The 21,812-nt window shown below is 43.4% G+C and overlaps 1 protein-coding gene across 2 annotated transcripts in view; it reads right to left on the bottom strand.

The window, feature by feature from the left end:
* Positions 1 to 5,579: 5,579 nt before the first annotated feature.
* The window catches only part of eno4 (enolase 4), a 54,543-nt gene continuing 38,310 nt past the window's right edge, over positions 5,580 to 21,812 (bottom strand). The window contains exons 11-13 of one of the 2 annotated variants that reach the window (XM_061837426.1): positions 20,749 to 20,810; positions 6,800 to 6,917; positions 5,580 to 6,392 (exon numbers count right to left, since the gene is read on the bottom strand). In XM_061837426.1, the coding sequence (XP_061693410.1) occupies positions 6,334 to 6,392; positions 6,800 to 6,917; positions 20,749 to 20,810 (239 nt within the window). In that variant the 3' untranslated portion in view covers positions 5,580 to 6,333. Of the gene's footprint in view, positions 6,393 to 6,799; positions 6,918 to 20,314; positions 20,453 to 20,748; positions 20,811 to 21,812 lie in introns of those variants that run through there. The other variant, XM_061837427.1, reaches the window with a different exon arrangement.

Consider the following 21,812-nt stretch of genomic DNA (forward strand, 5'->3'; position numbering starts at 1 on the left):
GTTGTGCGTCCTTTCGGAAAGAGGTGAGGCAGGCTCTCGAAGGACAGCAGAAGCTCCCGGGAGACTGCACTACGACAACCAAGGTGATCAGAGAGACAGGCAGGAGACTACTTGGTGTGTCTACTGGTAGGAAAGGGGAGAAGGAGACTTGGTGGTGGAACCCCAAAATACAGGAAGTCATACAAGGAAAGAGATTAGCGAAGAAGTGGGACACAGAGAGAACTGAGGAGAGGCGAAAGGAGTACATTGAAATGTGACGTACGGCAAAACGTAGAGGTGGCAAAGGCTAAACAAGAGGCATATGATGACATTTACATCAGGTTGGACACAAAAGAAGGAGAAAAGGATCTTTACAGGTTGGCCAGACAGAGGGATAGAGATGGGAAGGATGTGCAGCAGGTGAGGGTGATTCAGGATAGAGATGGAAATGCGTAGACTGGTGCCAGTAGTGTGCTAAATAGATGGAAAGAATACTTTGAGAAGTTGATGAATAAAGAAAATGAGAGAGAAGGAAGAGTTGAAGAGGCAAGTGTGAAGGACCAGAAGTGGCAATGATTACTAAGGGGGAAGTCTGAAAGGCACTACAAAGGGTGAAAAATGGAAAGGCAGTTGGTCCTGATGACATACCGGTGGAGGTATGGAAGCAATTTGGAGAGATGGCTGTGTAGTTTTTGACCAACTTATTCAACAGCATACTAGCGGGCGAAAAGATGCCAGAAGAATGGAGGAAAAGTGTACTAATTCCCATTTTTAAGAACAAAGGCGATGTTCAGAGCTTTGGGAATTATAGAGGAATAAAGTTGATGAGCCACACAATAATGTTATGGGAAAGAGTAGTGGAGGCTAGACTCGGGACAGAAGTAAGTATCTGCGAGCAACAGAATGGTTTCATGCCTAGAAAGAGTACCACAGATGCATTATTTGTCTTGAGGATGCTAGTGGAAAAGTATAGAGAACATCAGAAGGAGCTAAATTGAAAGAAAATTGAAAAAAATCCGCTAGGATGAAGGGCAAAGTTTATAAAACAGTGGTGAGGCCGGCCATGATGTACAGATTAGAGACAGTGGCACAGAAGAAACAACAGGAAGCAGAACTAGATGCAGCAAAAATGAAGATATTGAGGTTCTCGCTCGGAGTGAGCAGATTGGATAAGATTAGAAACTAGCTTATTAGAGGGACAGCCAAAGTTGCATGTTTTGGAGACAAGGTTAGACAGAGCAGACTTCGATGGTTTCGACATGTTCAAATGTGAGAGAGTGAGTATATTGGCAGAAGGGTGCTTAAAGCTCCATCACACCATGACGTTCTGGTCAATGTCCTCTGAACATTTCAATCGTTCTATTTTTCAGCGTTCTCAAACGCGGATGACATCTGGCGTGTGATTAACGTGTGTCTAACGTATGACTTAACGTGTATCTAATGCACGAAAAATGTGTCTAACGCACGAAAAGCGTGTCTAACACATGAAAAGCGTGTAACAGTGACCAAATAAGATACCCCTAAAAACCATTAGCGTATGGAAACGCGTCATTGGAGTGCGATGAGCGATTTGTCAACGTAAGACGAGTGTGTTGAGCGTGTGACAAATGGGTGAATAACGGCAGAAAAGTGTTTTGCTGGCGTGTAATTTTTACAGTGGAACCAGCACTAAAACGTTGGAAAGTTCATAGTCACTTCAGTTGTTGTCGTGAGTTAGAACAATGAGCATCATGCCGCCGAGAAGAAAAAAAGTTAGGGCGCAGACTTCAGCAACTCGCGCTGCTAGTAAGAAAGCTAAGCCTCCTTCATCACGAGCAATGTGTTTGGATGAAATCCAACAGCAGGAGGAAGAGCATGTCCGTGAAGTCAGGCACCATGTGACACCCCCAGGGGACCCTAAACACCTTGCAAACCCCAGTGAGGACGGTCCGAGAAAGAGACAAAAGAAGCAGAGAAAGGATTGCAGGATCCTGGACCGGCTGTTGAGGATAGTCTGGTGGAGTTTTTCCACAAAAACGAAAGGCTGCTTTCTGGATCTTCCATATTAGGTCTCTACTGTAGCTTAATATTAAATGGATCTTGCTTACAAAGCATCGGTTTATATACCCATATGCATGGACGTTCGGGAAACGCACGAATGACGCTCAATGTACTCCAAACGACGTTCGTTTGACTTTAGTTACACGCTGTGTGCGCGACGGGATTGTTCAGTGGTCGTTGACAGGGCGCCAGTGAGTCGTTCACTGCAAAGCAAACGATCGTGAGTTACGACTGACTAACGATAGCCAAACGCGTGCAACGCTCGGCAAACCTTAGTAAAACGTTCCACGAACGTTTTGAACGTTCTGCAGCGTTTAAAATTTAACGTTGATGAATGCTGGTCTCAGTGAGAACTTTTGTCTATGTTCAAAACTTTTTTTCTGGACCGCCATTCTCCGCCAAATCCCAGCGATCATTGACGTTCACTAGCGTTCAAACAACGCTCTTCTGGAGCTATCCTGGCGACCATGGGCAACTACCAATGTTTCCTCAAACGCTGTAGAACGCTGACCAGAGCGTCATGGTGTGCTAGGCAAAAGAGCAAGAGGAAGACCAAAGAGAAGGTTGATGGATGTGGTGAGGGAAGATATGAGGGCAATTGGGGTTATAGAGGGAGATGCAGTAGATAGGCTAAGATGGAAAAAGATGACTTGCTGTGGTGACCCCTAATGGGACAAGCCAAAAGGAAAAGAAGATTTGTGCATAAAACGTTTGTGCGGAGTGTAGTTTATCCTCTACATTATACATCCTTGGCCGAGGCTTCAAAAACAAGATGTGGCTCATTTCCAATCTGAAAAATATCCATTATAGCTACCTTTGGTGACTTGATCCAGTTCTGGTGCCTCCTGAATTCATGAACAGTGATCCTGTTTTGCTCCCACAACATCCCACCTCTGTGCCATCCATGATGTTTGTGGGGAAACATTTTTTTAATCCCAAGAGTTTTGGTTCCGCAGCGCAGCCTCTCGCCCATCTGACGCCATAGCCTTCCTTTGGTGTCAGGTGGCTATCAAAACAACGTGAGCTCAAACTATGTAGAAACGAGCGTAATGGGGACATTTTTTTAAAAAAGCGAGCATTTCAATTGCACTCTCTCGTTTTTTTTTTTTTTTGTTTTATTTTGCTTAATTTGCCCATGACTCTTGTACTACGTACTTGGAGCTCCTGCTGTTTTGATACCCACCTCGAGATATTGAGGTGAGCTATCGTTGTTTTGGACTGCGGCGGTACTTCCGGATTGGCGGCGATATCGGGACAAGTTATGACACATTTCTTTTAAAAGCAGCTGCACAACTAGCCGTTGTAGTCAACATTTTTTGTCTTGGTTTAAGTTAAAACAAACTCACGGGCAGTCGTTTCTGATCTCTGGTGCAGTAGCAACAAACATGCTATGCTAACATGTACATAACTGTGTAACATAAGACAATGAATAGTATATCGAAATGTATATGTATACCTTTTTTTTTACCACTCTATCTACCTGTGTACAACTATACAATGTGATTGTATTTTTTATTTTTCATCCATACCTATATACAATGCGCTTTATTAACTTTTTGAAAATATTTTTTGAAAAATTTGCACATTTGAAATTACGATAGTTCTATGCTCTCTTTCAGTCTGTGTTGCTGCTATGTCATGTCTCATGTCTTCCTTGATCCTTGTTTGCCTTTATTGTTTTTGCAGTTAAATATCATTTTGAGATATTGCACTCCTGCCTTGCCTCTTTGCTTCCTTACACTTTGTTCTGACGCCTTCTGACTAAGTTACACCACAAAACCCACAATTCTGACCCAGTGGGAATATGCATAGCATCGTCATTTGCCCTTAGCCTACCAAGCACCTCTAGCCTCCTCGAGTAAGCTCTTTTTTTTTTTCCCCCTTTTCGGTCCTTTTTACTTATCTTGGCTGTCCCTGTAATTCACACTGTCCTACCATTGTACCGCCACACATTTTTGTAATTTTGACTTTTCCGATTGTCAAGATATCCTAGGTTTAAATAACCTTTTTTCAGACACCAGTTCTGACTCTGATAAAGATTTAGATTTATCCTATCCATTCTCTAATACTTGCGCATTGCAGGAAATTTTTTGTCAAGTTTTCCTTTTTCTGATCCCTCCTCACCCAGGTCCTGTTCAATGGACACACAGTAATGAAACTGTACTGAATTTGTTCTTGAGTCAAACTGTCACCATGCAATTTATTGTAGTGCTGTACTATTGTACAGTTAAACAACATTTAACTGTAATACAAGTGTGAAAAAAAACAACAGTACAGTCGTATCTGTACTTAGGAAATTAATCCGTTCCGGAAGTGGTTTCGTAAAGTGAATTTTTTCGTAGGTAGCAGCCTTTACCTTTGCCATTGGGCGACTGTGCTAAGAGAAGGGTGAGTGAAAAGCAAAAGGCATCGTGGGGTGACAGAAGAGGCACACATTTGACAGCTGAAAGAAAACATCCGTATGAATAGATGCACGCACACCACTTATTTCCACTAAAGTTTCTTGGGGCCCATGGTGAAGCCACAACCCATCTTCAATGCTCTGACTGAGGGAAAGGGGTTGTTCCCAAAAATCTTAAAATACCTGGCTGGAGTCATCCTCTCCTTAATACAGTGCAGTCGTCCTATCCCATGTGCAGAAAATCACCCCCAAAGCATGATGCTACCACCCCCCCATGATTCACAGTAGGGATGGTGTTCTTGGGATGGAACTCTTCATTCGTCTTCCTCCAAACACGGTTAGTGGAATTATGACCAAAAAGTTTCATTTTGGTCTCATCTGACTACAAAACTTTCTCCCATGACTCCTCTGTATCATCCAAATGGTCATTGACTAACTTAAGACGGGCCTTGACATGTGCTGGTTTAAGGAGGGGAACCTTCCGTGCCATGCATGATTTTAAACCGTGACGTCTTAGTGTATTACCAACAGTCACCTTGGAAACGGTGGTCCCAGCTCTTTTCAGGTCATTGACCAAATCCTGTTGTGTAGTCCTGTGCTGATTCCTCACCTTTCTTAGGATCATCAAGACCCCACGAGGTGATATCTTGCATGGGGCTTCACTCCGATTGAGATTGACCGTCATGTTTAGGTTCTTCAATTTTCTAAAGATTGCTCCAACAGTGGACCTTTCTTCACCAAGTTGCTTGTGCAATTTCTCCGTAGCCCAGCCGTGTGGAGTTGTACAATCTAGTCTCTGGTGTCAGCTCTTTGGTCTTGGCCATGTTACAAATTTGAGTCTTACTGATTGTATGGGTTGGACAGGTGTCTTTATGTAGCTAACGACCTCACACAGGTGCATCTGATTCAGGATAATACATGGAGTGGAGGTGGACTTTTAAAGGCAGACTAACAGGTCTTTGAGAGTCAGAGTTCTCGCTGATAGACAGGTGTTCAAATACTTATTTGCAGCTGTATCACACAAATAAATTCTTGAAAAAAATCATACATTGTGATTTCTGGATTTTTCATTTTAGATTATCTCTCACAGTGGACATGCACCTACGATGAGACCCCTCCATGATTTCTAAGTTGGAGAACTTGCAATATAGCAGGGTGTTCAAATACTTATTTTCTTCACTGTACCTGTATACGACTATATAAAGTGATTGTATTTTATTTTTCATCCATACCTAAATATAATGTGCTCTATTAATTTTATGAAAATATTTTTGTAAAAAATTGCACATTATTTTCAAGAAATTACCGTAGTTCTCTTCGTTTACACAAACCTGACCCACTGTCTTCTTGGCTTGGATCTTATAAACTGTGACCAGAATAATTCGAATTACTACAAAACTGAGTCTCACACATCTTCACAATTTTTACGGATTGGTTTTTAGCTTACAATCACTTTTCGAGACAAATGGGTTTTTCTTTGGCGTCAACAGGCAGTGCTACCACTATAAGCTAGTCCCACAACAGCAGGTCTCCGACCTGTGATGTCAGGAAAGGATGCGTTTTTCAGGTACGGAAAATTAGGTTAAAATTCACAGGCTTTAATCCATAAAAACATATATTTTGGGGTAAAAATATTAAACAAGATATGCATTTTATGGTATAGTTAAACATAGATTGTGATTGTATTTTTTATTTTTCATCCATACCTAAATATAATATGCTCTATTAACTTTATGAAAATATTCTTGGAAAAATGTGCACATTATTTCGAGAAATTAGAGAAATCAAAATATGTTGCTTCTAAACACGGAGGACTTTTATCAGCTGAGCTGTTGCTCTTTAGAGCAGTAGAGAATGAATAAGGATAAAGTAAATGTGTGATGTAGTGGCCAACACACAGTAGATGGTGCCTTTCAAATGACCTCCTCTTCTGTTTCAGTAAAAAGTGGTGGAGAGTGATACTGCTTGGACACTGTGAATGAGACAAAGTCATGAAATCGAGAATTAAAAAAAAAAGAGAGAAAAAAATTGCAATATGACTGAAATGGTCTCTGAGACATTGCCTTGTAGAATAAACCAGCAACATGTTACTTAAGACTTTTTTTTTGTCATGAACAAGCCCACAAACTTCCTAATTTTCTATTCTGGCACTCCCCTGCACTCCTTTGCAGGGAGGGATTTTGACAGACAAGGAAAGCATTTGTCCTCCCATGTCATTAGGCGGCCAATTACCAGATCCAAGGTAGGGGATTTCATCTTTGCACACACACTTCCACACACACTGGTTTCTTTCACATCCGAGAGAGAGACTTCCTCTCTGGTTTTTGGCTTTGTCTAACCACCTCTTTCTGAGAGAGAGAAAGGCTAAAAGAAACATACCCAAGATCCCCCGTTGGGCCAGCTCTTCCTCTATAGAAACCAGCCTGTTATATTTAGTCATCCTCTCAGCACTGGTCAGACCTCCCAGTTTGACATAGTCCAGGCCCAGGCCCACAGCCTGAAAGAAAAAGGGGTGTGAAAAAATCTGTCTGATGCTTTCAAAGGGAAAGAGACAAAATTATTCTGTGTGTGTCTGTGTAGTCCCTTTCACACAACCTTTAGCATCACATGCGTAACACATTTATTCACCTGTGTCATTCACCAAAGCAGGACATTCCTGTGTCTGCAGTACACGTTCACAGAGCTGATACGGCTTCCAGCAAATAGATAATTAGATGCGTCGCCACGTCAATGCCAGTGTCTGACTACTTTGAACAGCGATATTGCTTTTACTATGACAGGGTATGGGCAGAGGCTGCAATTCACCTCTGATCCAGTGTTGCAGGTAACGTAGAACAATACTTTGTTCGTTTAAGTAAATTTTCGAGATACAGCCATTCCTTGCTGCATTGCGGTTCACTTTTAGCAGGTATAGTGCATCGCTGATTTTTTTTGGGGGGGGCAGCTAGGGAAGTTACTCGACTGCAGATGTCTGGCATAATAATCATCAAAAGTCATTTTAATATAATGTGTTGGTAGCGAGCTGCACAAAGACAGTTGATCCACTTTTTTTTCTTGTGGAAGATTTACTGAGGAACAGTGAGTCCCAGCATGCTTAGTGGCACCTTGTGCCTGTTTTTAAAATGAATTTTAATCCATAACTGGCAGTGCAGATGGAATGGGGATGGAAATTGAAATGCTGGGACTCTTCCAATTACAAGAGCTTTAAAAAACAAACGGGAACATAATGACGTAATCAAAGGCAGATTATTAACATACACATACATAAACCCACACAATAAACAACGTATTCCTGCAGAGGTGTCAAACCTCATTTTTGTCATGGCGCACATTGTTGGTATGGTTTCCCTCGGGGCCTTTGTGAGCATGAAACCGTTGAAATGTTTCATTGCCTGATCTTCTTCTTCTTCTTTTCCTTTCGGCTTGTCCCGTTAGGGGTCGCCACAGCGTGTCATCTTTTGCCATCTTAGCCTATCTCCTGCATCTTCCTCTCTAACCCCAACTGCCCTCATGTCTTCCCTCACCACATCCATAAACCTTCTCTTTGGTCTTCCTCTCGCTCTTTTGCCTGGGAGCTCCATCCTCAGCATCCTTCTACCAATATACTCACTCTCTCGCCTCTGAACATGTCCAAACCATCGAAGTCTGCTCTCTCGAATCTTGTCTCCAAAACATCCAGCTTTGGCTGTCCCTCGAATGAGCTCATTTCTAATCCTATCCAACCTGGTCACTCCGAGCGAGAACCTCAACATCTTCATTTCTACCACCTCCAGTTCAGCTTCCTGTTGTTTCTTCAGTGCCACCGTCTCTAATCCGTACATCATGGCCGGCCTCACCACTGTTTTGTAAACTTTGCCCTTCATCCTAGCAGAGACTCTTCTGTCACATAACACACCAGACACCTTTCGCCAGCTGTTCCAACCTGCTTGGACCCGTTTCTTCACTTCCTGACCACACTCTCCATTGCTCTGTATTGTTGACCCCAAGTATTTGAAGTCGTCCACCCTCGCTATCTCTTCTCCCTGTAGCCTCACTCTTCCCCCTCTACTTTTCTCATTCACGCACATATATTCTGTTTTACTTCGGCTAATCTTCATTCCTCTCCTTTCCAGTGCATGTCTCCATCTTTCCAATTGTTCCTCTGCATGCTCCCTGCTTTCACTGCATATGACAATATCATCTGCGAACATCATGGTCCAAGGGGATTCCAGTCTAACCTCATCTGTCAGCCTATCCATTACCACTGCAAACAGGAAGGGGCTCAGAGCTGATCCCTGATGCAGTCCCACCTCCACCTTAAATTCCTCTGTCACACCTAAGGCACACCTCACCATTGTTCTGCTGCCATCATACATGTCCTGTACTATTTTAACATACTTCTCTGCCACACCAGACTTACGCATGCAGTACCACAGTTCCTCTCTTGGTACTCTGTCATAGGCTTTCTCTTGATCCACAAAGACACAATGTAGCTCCTTCTGACCTTCTCTGTACTTTTCCACGAGCATCCTCAAGGCAAATAATGCATCTGTGGTACTCTTTCTAGGCATGAAACCATACTGTTGCTCGCAGATACTTACTTCTGTCCTGAGTCTAGCCTCCACTACTCTTTCCCATAACTTCATTGTGTGGCTCATCAACTTTATTCCTCTATAGTTCCCACAGCTCTGAACATCCCCTTTGTTCTTAAAAATGGGAACTAGAACACTTCTCCTCCATTCTTCAGGCATCTTTTCGCCCGCTAGTATTCTGTTGAATAAGTTGGTCAAAAACTCCACAGCCATCTCTCCAAATTGCTTCCATACCTCTACCGGTATGTCATCAGGACCAACTGCCTTCCCATTTTTCATCCTTTGTAATGCCTTTCTGACTTCCCCCTTAGTAATCATTTCCACTTCCTGGTCCTTCACTCTTGCCTCTTCAACTCTTCCTTCTCTGTCATTTTCTTCATTCATCAACTTCTCAAAGTATTCTTTCCATCTATTTAGCACACTACCGGCACCAGTCAACACATTTCCATCTCTATCCTTAATCACCCTAACCTTCTGCACATCCTTCCCATCTCTATCCCTCTGTCTGGCCAACCTGTAGAGATCCTTTTCTCCTTCTTTCGTGTCCAACCTGGTGTACATGTCTTCATATGCCTCTTGTTTAGCGTTTGCCACCTCTACCTTTGCCCTACGTCGCATCTCGATGTACTCCTTTCGCCTCTCCTCAGTCCTCTCAGTATCCCACTTCTTCTTCGCTAATCTCTTTCCTTGTATGACTCCCTGTATTTTGGGGTTCCACCACCAAGTCTCCTTCTCCCCTTTCCTACCAGATGACACACCAAGTACTCTCCTGCCTGTCTCTCTGATCACCTTGGCTGTCGTCGTCCAGTCTTCCGGGAGCTTCGGTTGTCCATCGAGAGCCTGTCTCACCTCTTTCCGGAAGGCCGCACAACATTCTTCCTTTCTCAGCTTCCACCACATGGTTCTCTGCTCTACCTTTGTCTTCTTAATCTTCCTACCCACCACCAGAATCATCCTACATACTACCATCCTATGCTGTCGAGCTACACTCTCCCCTACCACTACTTTACAGTCAGTAACCTCCTTCAGATTACATCGTCTGCACAAAATATAATCTACCTGCGTGGTTCTACCTCCGCTCTTGTAGGTCACTATATGCTCCTCCCTCTTCTGGAAATAAGTGTTCACTACAGCCATCTCCATCCTTTTTGCAAAGTCCACCACCATCTGCCCTTCAAAGTTCCTTTCCTGGATGCCGTACTTACCCATCACTTCTTCATCGCCCCTGTTTCCTTTACCAATATGTCCATTACAATCTGCACCAATCACAACTCTCTCGCTGTCTGGGATGCTCAGAACTACTTCATCTAGTTCCTTCCAGAATTTCTCTTTCAACTCTAGGTCACATCCTACCTGTGGTGCATAGCCGCTAACCACATTGTACATAACACCCTCAATTTCAAATTTTAGTCTCATCACTCGATCTGATACTCTTTTCACCTCCAAGACATTCTTAGCCAGCTCTTCCTTTAAAATAACCCCTACTCCATTTCTCTTCCCATCTACTCCGTGGTAGAATAATTTAAACCCTGCTCCCAAACTTCTAGCCTTACTACCTTTCCACCTGCTCTCTTGGATGCACAGAATATCAACCTTTCTCCTAATCATCATGTCAACCAACTCCTGAGCTTTTCCTGTCATAGTCCCAACATTCAAAGTCCCTACACTCAGTTGTAGGCTCTGTGCATTCCTCTTTTTCTTCTGACGCTGGATCCGGTTTCCTCCTCTTCTTTGTCTTCGACCCACAGTAGCTGAATTTCCACCGACGCCCTGCAGGTTAGCAGTGCCGGGGGCGGGCGTTGTTAACCCGGGCCACGACCGATCCGGTATGGGATTCTTTAGATGAACGCTCATATTTGTTTGGCACAGTTTTTACGCCGGATGCCCTTCCTGACGCAACCCTCTGCATTTATCCGGGCTTGGGACCGGCCTACAGATTGCACTGGTTTGTGCCCCCCATAGGGCTGCATTGTTTCATTGCCTGATCATTCTATTATATCTACACAACAAAATGATAGCTAACTTGTTTTCAAATCAGTAGTCAAGAATAATAGTTTGTGCTATTGTTCAAATTACTGTAGAAAGGGGTATGGGAAGACAGACAATGCTTATAATATTTCAACATTATTGATTACATGGTACCATGTGAAATTTTGGTACAGATTTTCGCAGGAATCACTGAAGTTGATGCAAATGATTTGCTCTTCCTGGTGATATAAAATATTGTGGACCCTGGGCTGCCAGGTTGACATGTCTGCTATTTGGTTTTATTGTATCCAAGAGATATTCTTCTCACCTGAGAAATGTTGCTTAAGATTTTTTTTGTTTTGTTTTAGCAGTACGGTATTTGCTTCCATATCTTATCAAAATTATAAAATGGTGGCTTTGTTTTCTTGTATGACTAACATGTAACTACTGTATCACTGAATCATATGTAACTACACTGTTGATGCACTGTGTGCTGTACCAATCTATTATTTTTACTGTTGATTATATGTGGACCTCAGGAAGGTTAGCTAACTGCTACAGCAGAAGCAAATGAGGATGTTGGCAGCGGCTGTTGCTTGACCCATCCAAATATTTGGCTGACAACACTAAAAATAGTCAATATCCAAAGTACTTTACGATTTGAGTGCCAGGACTTGCCGCTATTGAGATCATGCAGTGATTTAGAGTTGGTAACTACGACAGTTACCACCAAGCTTGTTGAACTAGCTACCTTGAAATAACAAAATCATTTTTCAGATCACAAGAGCAAGCACATCATCAGACTTCAGAGAAAAAAAAAAATATTTTATGGTAATGACCACAGGAACGGAAAAGACTACGAGAACGTTTATCATCATAAATGAAGCTCCGGCAGTCAAAGCAGGACTTAAGCTCAAAATCTGATTTGTGGTTGGGCAAAGGTTACCTCCACTCTGAAGATTCACCAGGGCAGGAAACAGTGCCTAAACAAGGGACAGCGGGTAAATCATATTGACAGCTACTTTTTGAGAAGCAGATCGAGTCAGTCAGAAGACGTTTAGCAGCAGGATACACACCACAGTCTGCAGGACATCAATGCCCCGGTCCCAGTGGAGAAGGAAGAGGAACAAGGCACAAGAGAGCAACCTGGACTCAAGGCACCTCTACAACCAACCGCAGAGAGGAAAGTCCAGGGGCGTAGACCATTGATCAAATGGCCAAAGGCCTGCGACAAGGCTTTGTGGAAGAAGGTCAACATGGATCATTTTGGAAGGGATCAGAGGCACCAGTACAAATAATCTGGAAAGGATGGGTGAACTCATATGAGGGGGACCAATTTGGAGTGGTGGAAAGCAAAGAGGCTGCCCCAGCTATCCCCCAAAAGTCCAGAAGACAGAGATAGATTGCTTGATCAAGGAGAGGAGGCAGCTGAAGAAGTTGTGGAGGAAGGCCACAGAGGAGGAGAGGGAGGGCATAAACCTGTTTCAGGAAGAAATCGAGGATAACCTGGGAGCACTGAGGAGAGCTGAAAACCTTTGGAAAAAATGTAGAAGGAAAGAACACGCAAGATCACGCTTCTATAAAGATTCCTTCAGATATGCAAAGAGTCTCTTTGCGAAGGAGAAAAGCGGAAGTCTCTCTGTGACGAAAGCCATCCTGGAAGAACACATGAAAAATTCCTTCACAGATGACTGGTGTCATGAAGAAGTTATGCTTCAACCGGATATTCCACCAATTGATCCACCAGAGCACAAGCTGGACATCAGTCCACCCAGCTGTGGTGAGGTAATCTATATTCTGCGTAGAGCAAGGGCTGCATCAGCTTCTGGTCCTAATAGACTTCCATATAGGCTCTACAAAAATACACCAGATGTCCTGGGATTCCTCTGGCAACTGCTTAGGGTCGTGTGGCAGAAGAGGGTGATACCAACTGCCTGGCGTAGAGCTGGAGGAATTCTTATCCCAAAGGAGAAGGACTCATCAGAGATTGGGCAGTTCCGACAGATTAGCCTCCGACATGTCGAAGTGAAAATTTGCTTCAGCCTGCTTTCACATAGGCTATCAGAATACCTGCGAGGTAACAACCTGTTTGACAAGTCAATGCATAAAGCAGGAATACCTGGCTCCTCCAGATGCATAGAACACACTAGCGTCATCTGGCATCAGATCCAAGTCGCCAAAAAAGAGGGAAGAGATTTTCACGTGGTGTTCCTGGATTTGGCAAACACCTTTGGCTCAGTTCCTCATAATCTTCTGTGGACAGCACTTGACTATTTCAAGATCCCAGCGGTGCTTACCACCTTGGTTCGGGCCTAATTCAAGGATATCCAGCTCTGCGTTAGAACAGCAGAGTACACCACTGCATGGCAGCACCTGGAAGTGGGAATCATGGCTGGGTGTACCATCTCCCTGCTGCTGTTCACCCTGGCCATGGAGGTCATTCTCTGAGCCTCTCACTGGGTGGTTGGTGGGCAGCGAATAAGACTTGGAGTGAGGGTGGCTCCAGTCAGAGCTTACATGGATGACCACACCAGACTTAACACAACCAAGACCTGCACTGCACGATTGTTAAAAAATGCCTCTCTTAACAACAAAGACCTAGTAGAGAAGCTCAGAAAGGAGATGGCCAATGGCCTGGAAAGAATTGACAGAACCCTGCTTCCTGGGAAGTCTAAGATCTGGCGCTTTCAGTATGGGTTACTTCGACTCCTTTGGCCACTAACCCTCTATGACAGGGGTGCCCAGACTTTTTTTTACCCCAAGATCTACTTTTCAAGCAGCAAGCCTCTGGTGATCGGGAGGAGGGGGGTGGACGTCTTTTTTTTTTTTTTTTTTTTACAATCACCAATCATGATATATAATGACCAAGTCACAAAGATCTACCCACTACAAAAATGCAAAATATATTTAGAAATATATTTATGAGGATAAGTATATATTGGGATTCTTTGTGTGTTAATGTTTGTGTGCCTTGCATAACCGTGTGAGCCAATATTGCACAACACAACATAATTGACTGTAAACATTTTTTTGTAGCTATCTGATGTTCACATTCATGATCACTGTACAAATGAAAATGCACACCTGGGCTGTGTCACTCACGTCAGTGGATTCGTTCAACTCCAGTGAGAAACACTCACAATCTCCGATGTCCTTCCACACATCAGCCATGGTTTCACCACACCGTGTAACTGTACTCCTTTACGGTGGTGGCTTTTGCTGTTGAACTATATTGTTTGAAAAGTGATTGGTGTGTGGCCGCCAGTTGGGATTTTAGTTCCTTAACTTTTCTCATGATCAGTTTGCTTTTCGGCGGAATGTCGGCGTCTTATTTTCCATAAACAGTTTGAAAATGCTGTTCCACATTTCCCTTTTTTAGTATTAGAATAGTACACTAGCAGATGAGGCACACACACCGAAAATGACAATAATGAAAATAAATCCGCCTCCCATTCTGTATGAAAGTTGTGTTTTTGTCTTCTTCTTTACTCCAACATCCATACTCATGTTTGATGAGATTTCTTAAGCGAAGGCTTAAAATAGGGGGGAACTCACTGACTAGCGTGTTTTCCTGTACTGTCGTTGTTTGCACATCCGCGGTGAGCTAAAGGTCAGAAAAATATTTTTTTTTCGGCACACCATCGCGATCGACCCAAACTGACTCGTCGATCGGAATTGACGCGTTGAGCACCCCTGGTGTATGAGATCCGACTCTCAAAGGTAGAAAAGCTGGAGGGACTGATCAGCTCGTTTGTGAGGAAGTGGCTTGGCCTTCCCAGGTGCCTCAGCAGCACCAGCCTCTACCGGAGAGGGATGTTACACCTGCCCATTTCCAGCCTGGCAGAGGAGTACAAGTTTACAAAGTAAGACTGGAAATGATGCTACTGGATTCCAGCGATCCGCTGGTAGCCCAGACTGTCCCCATTCTGGCCACTGGGAGGAAGTGGACACCACTGGCCACAAATGAACAGGTAAAGGCAGCACTCAGACACAAAGACATCGTTGGCCGAGTGCAGGAGGGGAGCAGTGGCCTTGGGCTCGGGGCCAGTAGACCAGTGTGGAGCAAGGCCACTACTGCCTAGCGGCGCAAGCTGGTGATCCAGGAGGTATATTGAGAAGAGAAATCACAAAGGTGCGCCCAAGCTGTGTCGCAGGCCAAGCAAGGGCAGTGGTTGGCCTGGGAAGGAGTGGAGGCAAGGAGGATCACCTGGACAGAGCTTTGGGAGATGGTGACATTCAGGGCAAGCTTTACCATCAGAGCTGTGTATGATGTCTTGCCTTCTCCCACAAACCTAAACTAGTAGTATGCCAAAGATCCCAAGTGCCTGTTATGCCCAAGTCCTGCAACACTGAAGCACACCCTGGTTGGTTGCAAGACCAGCCTTACTCAAGGCTGTTAGACCTGGCGGCACAACCATGTGCTGAAGTGTCTCAATACTGTTCTGGAGAACCGGTGGATGAGGGTATACGGGCTCCCACCCTTGTTGGCCAACTGGCAACCAAGGCTGTTTGTTTGAGTGGGAGTCAAACTGGCCAAACCAATAAGTCACAAGACAACGGACAGCATTTATGTGAACATCCCACAAAGACTCATCAGAGCCGAAATATGCGTGAATAGAGGGATATTAACATCTAGTCCTACATAATACATCTATCATGTCCATATTGTTTTTTTATTGTGTCCATTATCCTACATACTTGGAATTTGTCCTAGGACAACCACAAGGAAAATCCATCCATCCATTTTCTTCACCGATTATCCTCACAAGGGTCATGGGGAGTGCTGGAGCCTATCCCAGCTGTCAACGGGCAGGAGGCGGGGTACACCTTGAACTGGATGCCAGCCAATCGCAGGGCACATAGAGACAGTCACACTTACAATCACATTAGGGGCAATTTAGAGTGTGCAATTAATGTTGCATGTTTTTAGAATGTGGGAGGAAACCGGAGTGCCCGGAGAAAACCCACGCAGACACGGGGAGAACATGCAAACTCCACACAGGCGGGGCTGAGATTGAACCCAGGTGCTCAGAACTGTAAGGCCAACACTTTACCAGGTGCTCCACCGTGGTGCTCCCACAAGGAACATTTTCATCTTAAAAACTTGGAAAAAAAAAACAGTAACACATCGACCATGTAAATAAAAACTCACTCCGTATCTATCAAAAGAATATTCCTGTAGATGTCACAGCCTTCAAATAAGATCTTAATTTCTTTCATTCTTTTGTCGCGTTTGCGGTTTTCACTTTTGGGGGTCAGATTTGTGTTGGTAAAACAACAAGTTCTACTCAATAGATCATCGTCAACACAGCTTCCGAAATGAGCAATTACTCTTAGTAGTACTTAAAATGCACAAATGGTGCACAAGTAGCCATGTGGGTCCATTGATACTGGTACTGTACATGTAATGAGAGCAAGCTAGGCTTGAGAAACCTCTCCCCTGTACTTATACTGGATGCTGAGGTGGCCACATCGCTGTGAATTTGTTTATACGTGTCCTGCAATTGGCTGGTGACCAGTCCCAGGTCTACCCTACCTCTCTCCCAAAGACAGCTGGGATAAGCTCCAGCATACCCGTGAATATGGTAAGGGCAAACGGTATGGAAAATGAGTGTATGTTTTGCTGATGCTGTTGTGGACTTAGCAATGACACATTGATTTCAAACTGATCCAATGAGGCAGATGAAACTGCTGCAAGAGCCACTAATTCTTGGCTTGAGTATTAATTTTTCTCATGACCATGGGAGCGACGGGAAATGATTTGGAGAGGCAAAAATATTCACTTTTCATGGCCTTTGTTTGATGTTGTCCCGAACAAGAAAGGTTGTTGTAAATGAGTTGTATCTTGAGCCAACCTAAAACCCACCAGCTTCGTTGCTTAGGGTATTGAATCAATCGCGAGTAGACTGTTCAGTTTGTCTTAGAAGATGCTTGGCCTCTCATTTAAGCAGGCTTCAACAGTTCATGCAACAAAGCTTAGTTAGGAGCATAAATATTAATACTTGAGTTTCTCCTCACCAACTCAAAATAGTATTTCCTAAGCCGGCAAAATCGCATGTTGATTTCATCACTCCATTCTGTATCAGTATGGTATGTTACAAACAGAAGAAATATGTGTGTATGTAGCTGCATTTCATGACTTCTGTCAGAGGATTCTCGCACAGAAGCACTCATAGCTTAATCACAGCTGAGAGACATGAATGAGGCATAAAAATACAAATGCACAATCAGGAACTGTGCAAAAAGCCATGTAACATCAAGTGGTCTACCATCACCACGGACGTGGGAGTGCAGCAATCAGTATAAATGCTGGCTTACGCCATGCTTCACGTAAGCCAGATGTGAAAAATGGCCAAACTGATGAAATTCTATTTTGCATAAAGTGTGCTTTGAGCTGACAGTTATGGTGGCATGAAAAAGTATTTGTCCTTATTTCTGACATTTTTACTATATTTGTCCTTATTTCTGACATTTTTACTATATTTGTCACACTGACTGCAGTTGTTACAGATCATCCAACCAATTTATCACACTGATAACACGAGTAAATATTAAATGCAGTTTCTAAAAGATAACTGTATTCATTTAAGGGGAAAAATCCAAACCAATATGTAACTAATTTAACTGCCTTGTGGGTCCTCATGGGTCAAAAATAAAAATTAAGATATATTTTCCAAGCAAATTTATTTGTATTGCACATTTCATATAGAAAATAACCCAATGTGCTTGATATTAATAAAAACATTTAAATACAAAGAAATAAAACACTTAAAACAGATAAAAGCTAAATACAAAAATAGGAAAAAAGAAATAAAATTGCAATTAAACCAGCGTAAAATGCAAGAAATATTAAAAAGTGGAAATATTCTAAAAAGCATGAGAAAATAGAAACATTTTCAACCTGCATTTAAAAACATTCACACTTGAGGCTGACGTCACCTCTGTTGGGAACTTATTCCATTTGTGTGCAGCATAATAGCTAAATACTGCTTCACCATATTTGCTTTGGACTCTGTGCTCCATGATTTGACTTGAGTCTGTCAATCTCAGAGCCCTATTGGGTTTGCTTTCTGGAAGCATTTCTTTCATGTGTTCAGGACCTAAAGCATTTAATGATTTATAGACCGGTAGCAGAACTTTGAAATTTATTCTTAAGTTACAAAGGGTAGCCTTGGCAGAGTTCAACTCTCGCTGGAAACAACTTATTCCCAGCAGTGTAAACTCTGACACCGGTCGTTTAGGGTGTACCCCGCCTCTTGCCTGTTGACAGCTGGGATTTGCTCCAGCACTCCACACGACCCTTGTGAGGATAAGCAGTGAAGAAAATGGATGGATGGCTATATTATGGTAATGTGCGCCCCGAACCTGAGCTCCCTGACCTCCTCGAGGGAGCTTCGCATTCTACGATTGTTAGTGTAGCACATTTGTTGCTAGTGCACCAAAGATCAGAAACGACTGCCCGTGAGTTTGTTTTAACTTAAACTAAGACAAAAAATGTCAACTACAAAAATTAATTGTGCAGCCACTTTTAAAAGAAAATGTGATAAGTTAATGTGTTAGGAACCCGGAAGCAGCGCGGCAGTCCAAAACAACGAGAGCCCAATGGCTTCAGGTCATGATCAAAACAACATCAGGTCAAACTATGTAGTACGAGCCTAATGAGTACAAGTATTAAGAAGAAAAAAAAAAGTGAGAGCGCACACAATTGAAATGCTCGCTTTTTTTTAAATGAGCCTGTTGCGCTCGTTTCTACGTAGTTTGAGCTCACTTTGTTTTGATAGCTACTAGACGCCGAAGGAAAGCTGCTACAGATTGTAGCCAAATTGAGGGCGAGAGGCTGCACTGCTGAACCAGAACCCTTGGGATTCAGAACATATTGTCATGATCCTGCTGCTCCAGCACGAGCTGTGCGGGTGTCCGCGCAGGTGCGCTGATTGGAAGATGCAAAACTGCGCCTCATGCAGCCTGATTATGCTGTGGATTTATATGACCCCGATGACAACTGGCCGGGGCCAGTTCGTTGATCTTCATGTCGCGTTCGTGTGCTCCGGTATCCCTGATCGAACCTGTGTGTACCGACCTTCGCATGTTCTCCGACCAACCTTGTAAGCCTGACTCCTTTGATACTTCTGCCTGCGTTGATTGTTCCCCTGTGTACCGACTCCTGCCTGTCCGCTCATCTGCTCTCTTCGCCCGACGTCCCAACTACCGCTGCTGCACCGGACTGCCTGCTCGATCCCCTACCTCTGCATATAATAAACGTGTCTCCTTGAACTACCTTGCTTCTTCCGAGTCCTGCATTTGGGTCCTACTCTCGTTCCGATGGGACGTGACACATATTTCCTCACATATACCATGGATGGTACAAAGGATGACATGCTTTGGGAGCAAGATGGGATGTTCATGATGCAATGCAGGAAGCCCCGGAAGTGGACCAAGTCATCTATGATAAGTTCAACAGTGATGCACCAAAGGTAGCTACGATGGATATTTTTCAGTATGGAGCTGAGTCATATGCTTCTTTTGAAGTTTTGGCCAAGGATGTGTAATGTAGAGGATAAACTGCACTATCCACAAATGTTTTATGCACAAATATTTAATGCAAAATAATTTTTGAGTTAAACAGTATTAAACATTATTATATAATAATTTATTTATTTAATAGTTTATTTTTAATATGTGTTATCAACAGTATTAATAAATTTTCATGCCATCATTGAGCATTTATTTTAGTTGGTTGAGGGATTCTGTCCTGATAATTACAGGGACCAGGATAAGCATGTCCTGTAGCCTGTCCCGAGTTACAGTGAAGAAAACAAGTATTTGAACACCCCACTATATTGCAAGTTCCCCCACTTAGAATTCTTAGAAGAGTCTGAAATTTTCATCGTAGGTGCATGTCCACTGTGCGAGAGATAATCTAAAAAGAAAAATTCAGAAATCACAATGTATGATTTTTTTAATGATTTATTAGTGTAATACAGCTGCAAATGAGTTTCTGAACACCTATCATCTAGAATTCTGACCCTCAAACACCTGTTAGTCCGCATTCTTCACTCAAATACACAAAGGATAAAGAATAACAGTGCACTTAATACATACTTATAACACTATGGTTGAATATAATGAACTCTGTGGAGGACAGATTCTGTCTCATGCAAATGAACCACTGGTCAATCTTGTACTCCATGGTCATTGGCATGGAAGTATGGCTTGAAAGGAAAGACAACCAGGATGCCATTTGGGCATGATTAGGAAAGCAGTTTCTTGTCTCCCTCCCCCCATAAAACCCTAATTCTTGAGAAAATGAACCCTCCCCCCTTGCTTCATAACTGGATTCTTAAGAAACCATACCTGGATTGGCTGGGTGATGGGTTCTGACCTGAAGTAACCCTGCCTTCTTAACACTGAATTTAGATGGGGAATTTCAGACCATGAATTGTAGCCAGTTGAATTTCAGACAGTGAATTGTAGCCAGTTGAATCCCAGGACACTGAAAATATTGCATTTGAATTTTAAAGATTGAATTTTTTTATATGGCGAATTTGTTAACATTGAAAAGTTAAACTGAAATACAACTATTGAAAATGTGATCACTGAGAATTTTACAAAATAAAATTTTCAGTGGCATTTTTAATTCAAATCCCAGTGGCACATATTTCCTTCCATACCAGAGCCTGAGGTAAAATAGGCCAATAAACCATTAACGGTGATGACACCAGCAACGTAGAAAGAACTAAAACAAATCTCATTGTGTTCAAGCTGGGAACAAATATGAACGGTACTCACTATGTCTGAAAGAGAATCGTCATCACAGGACTCATTGCTCGTTGTCCCCAGTAAAAGTGAACCTGCAAGACAGACATGTACACAAAATTAACCATCCAAACAATATTGTATAATTTTTTACCATTTTTTAATGAGGCTTGTGACCTCTCCAAAGCTATGACAGATAACTACAAGTTAAGTAATTTATCCATCCCTTCATCCATTGAGCAATTTTCTGAGCCGCTTATCCTCACGAGGGTCACGGAAGTGCTGAAGCCAATCCCAGCTGCCATCGGTCAGGATGCAGGGTACATGACGGTCAGGATGCAGGGTACACCCCAAACTTGTTGCCAGCCAATCGCAGGGCACATGGAGACAGAATACAGTCGCATTCACAATCACACCAAGGGGCAATTTAGAGTCTCCAATTAATGCATGTTTTTGGGATGTGGGAGGAAACCAGGGTGCCGGGTGAAAACCCATGCAGGCATGGAAGAACATGCAAATGTCACACAGCCAGGGCCGGGATTTGAACCCCGGTCCTCAGAACTGCGAGGCCAACGCTCCACAGCTACGTCACTGTGTTGCTGTTATGAAATTTATTGAACTATATTTTACTTTTTTTTTTTCCCCTCCTTGAGCCGTCACCTTATCGTGGTGGATTGGGTTGTGTGCCCCGATGATCCTAGGAGCTAAGTTGTCTAGGGCTTCACGTCCCTGGTGGGGTCACCGACGGAAAAACAGTTCTAGGTGAGGGACCAGACAAAGCATGACCAAAAGACCCCCATGATGGGAGACAGAAATGGATACAGGTTTCCCTTGCCTGGACACGGGTCACTGGGGCCCCTCTCTGGAGCCACTCCAAGAGGTGGGGCTCGAAGGTGAATGCCTGGTGCCTGGGCCTTCATCTATGGGGCTTGGCTGGGGACAGTCTGAAAGGGTAACATGGGTTCCCCTTCTCATGGGGTCACCACCTGTGACAGGGGCCATAGGGGTCGGGTGCAACACGAGCTACGCAGTAGCCGAAGTCGGGGCCCTTGGCAATTCGGTCCCAAGGTACAGAAACTAGCTCTATGGACATGGAA

The sequence above is a fragment of the Syngnathoides biaculeatus genome, chromosome 12, assembly GCF_019802595.1.
Source record: "Syngnathoides biaculeatus isolate LvHL_M chromosome 12, ASM1980259v1, whole genome shotgun sequence".
Classification (NCBI taxonomy): domain Eukaryota; kingdom Metazoa; phylum Chordata; class Actinopteri; order Syngnathiformes; family Syngnathidae; genus Syngnathoides; species Syngnathoides biaculeatus.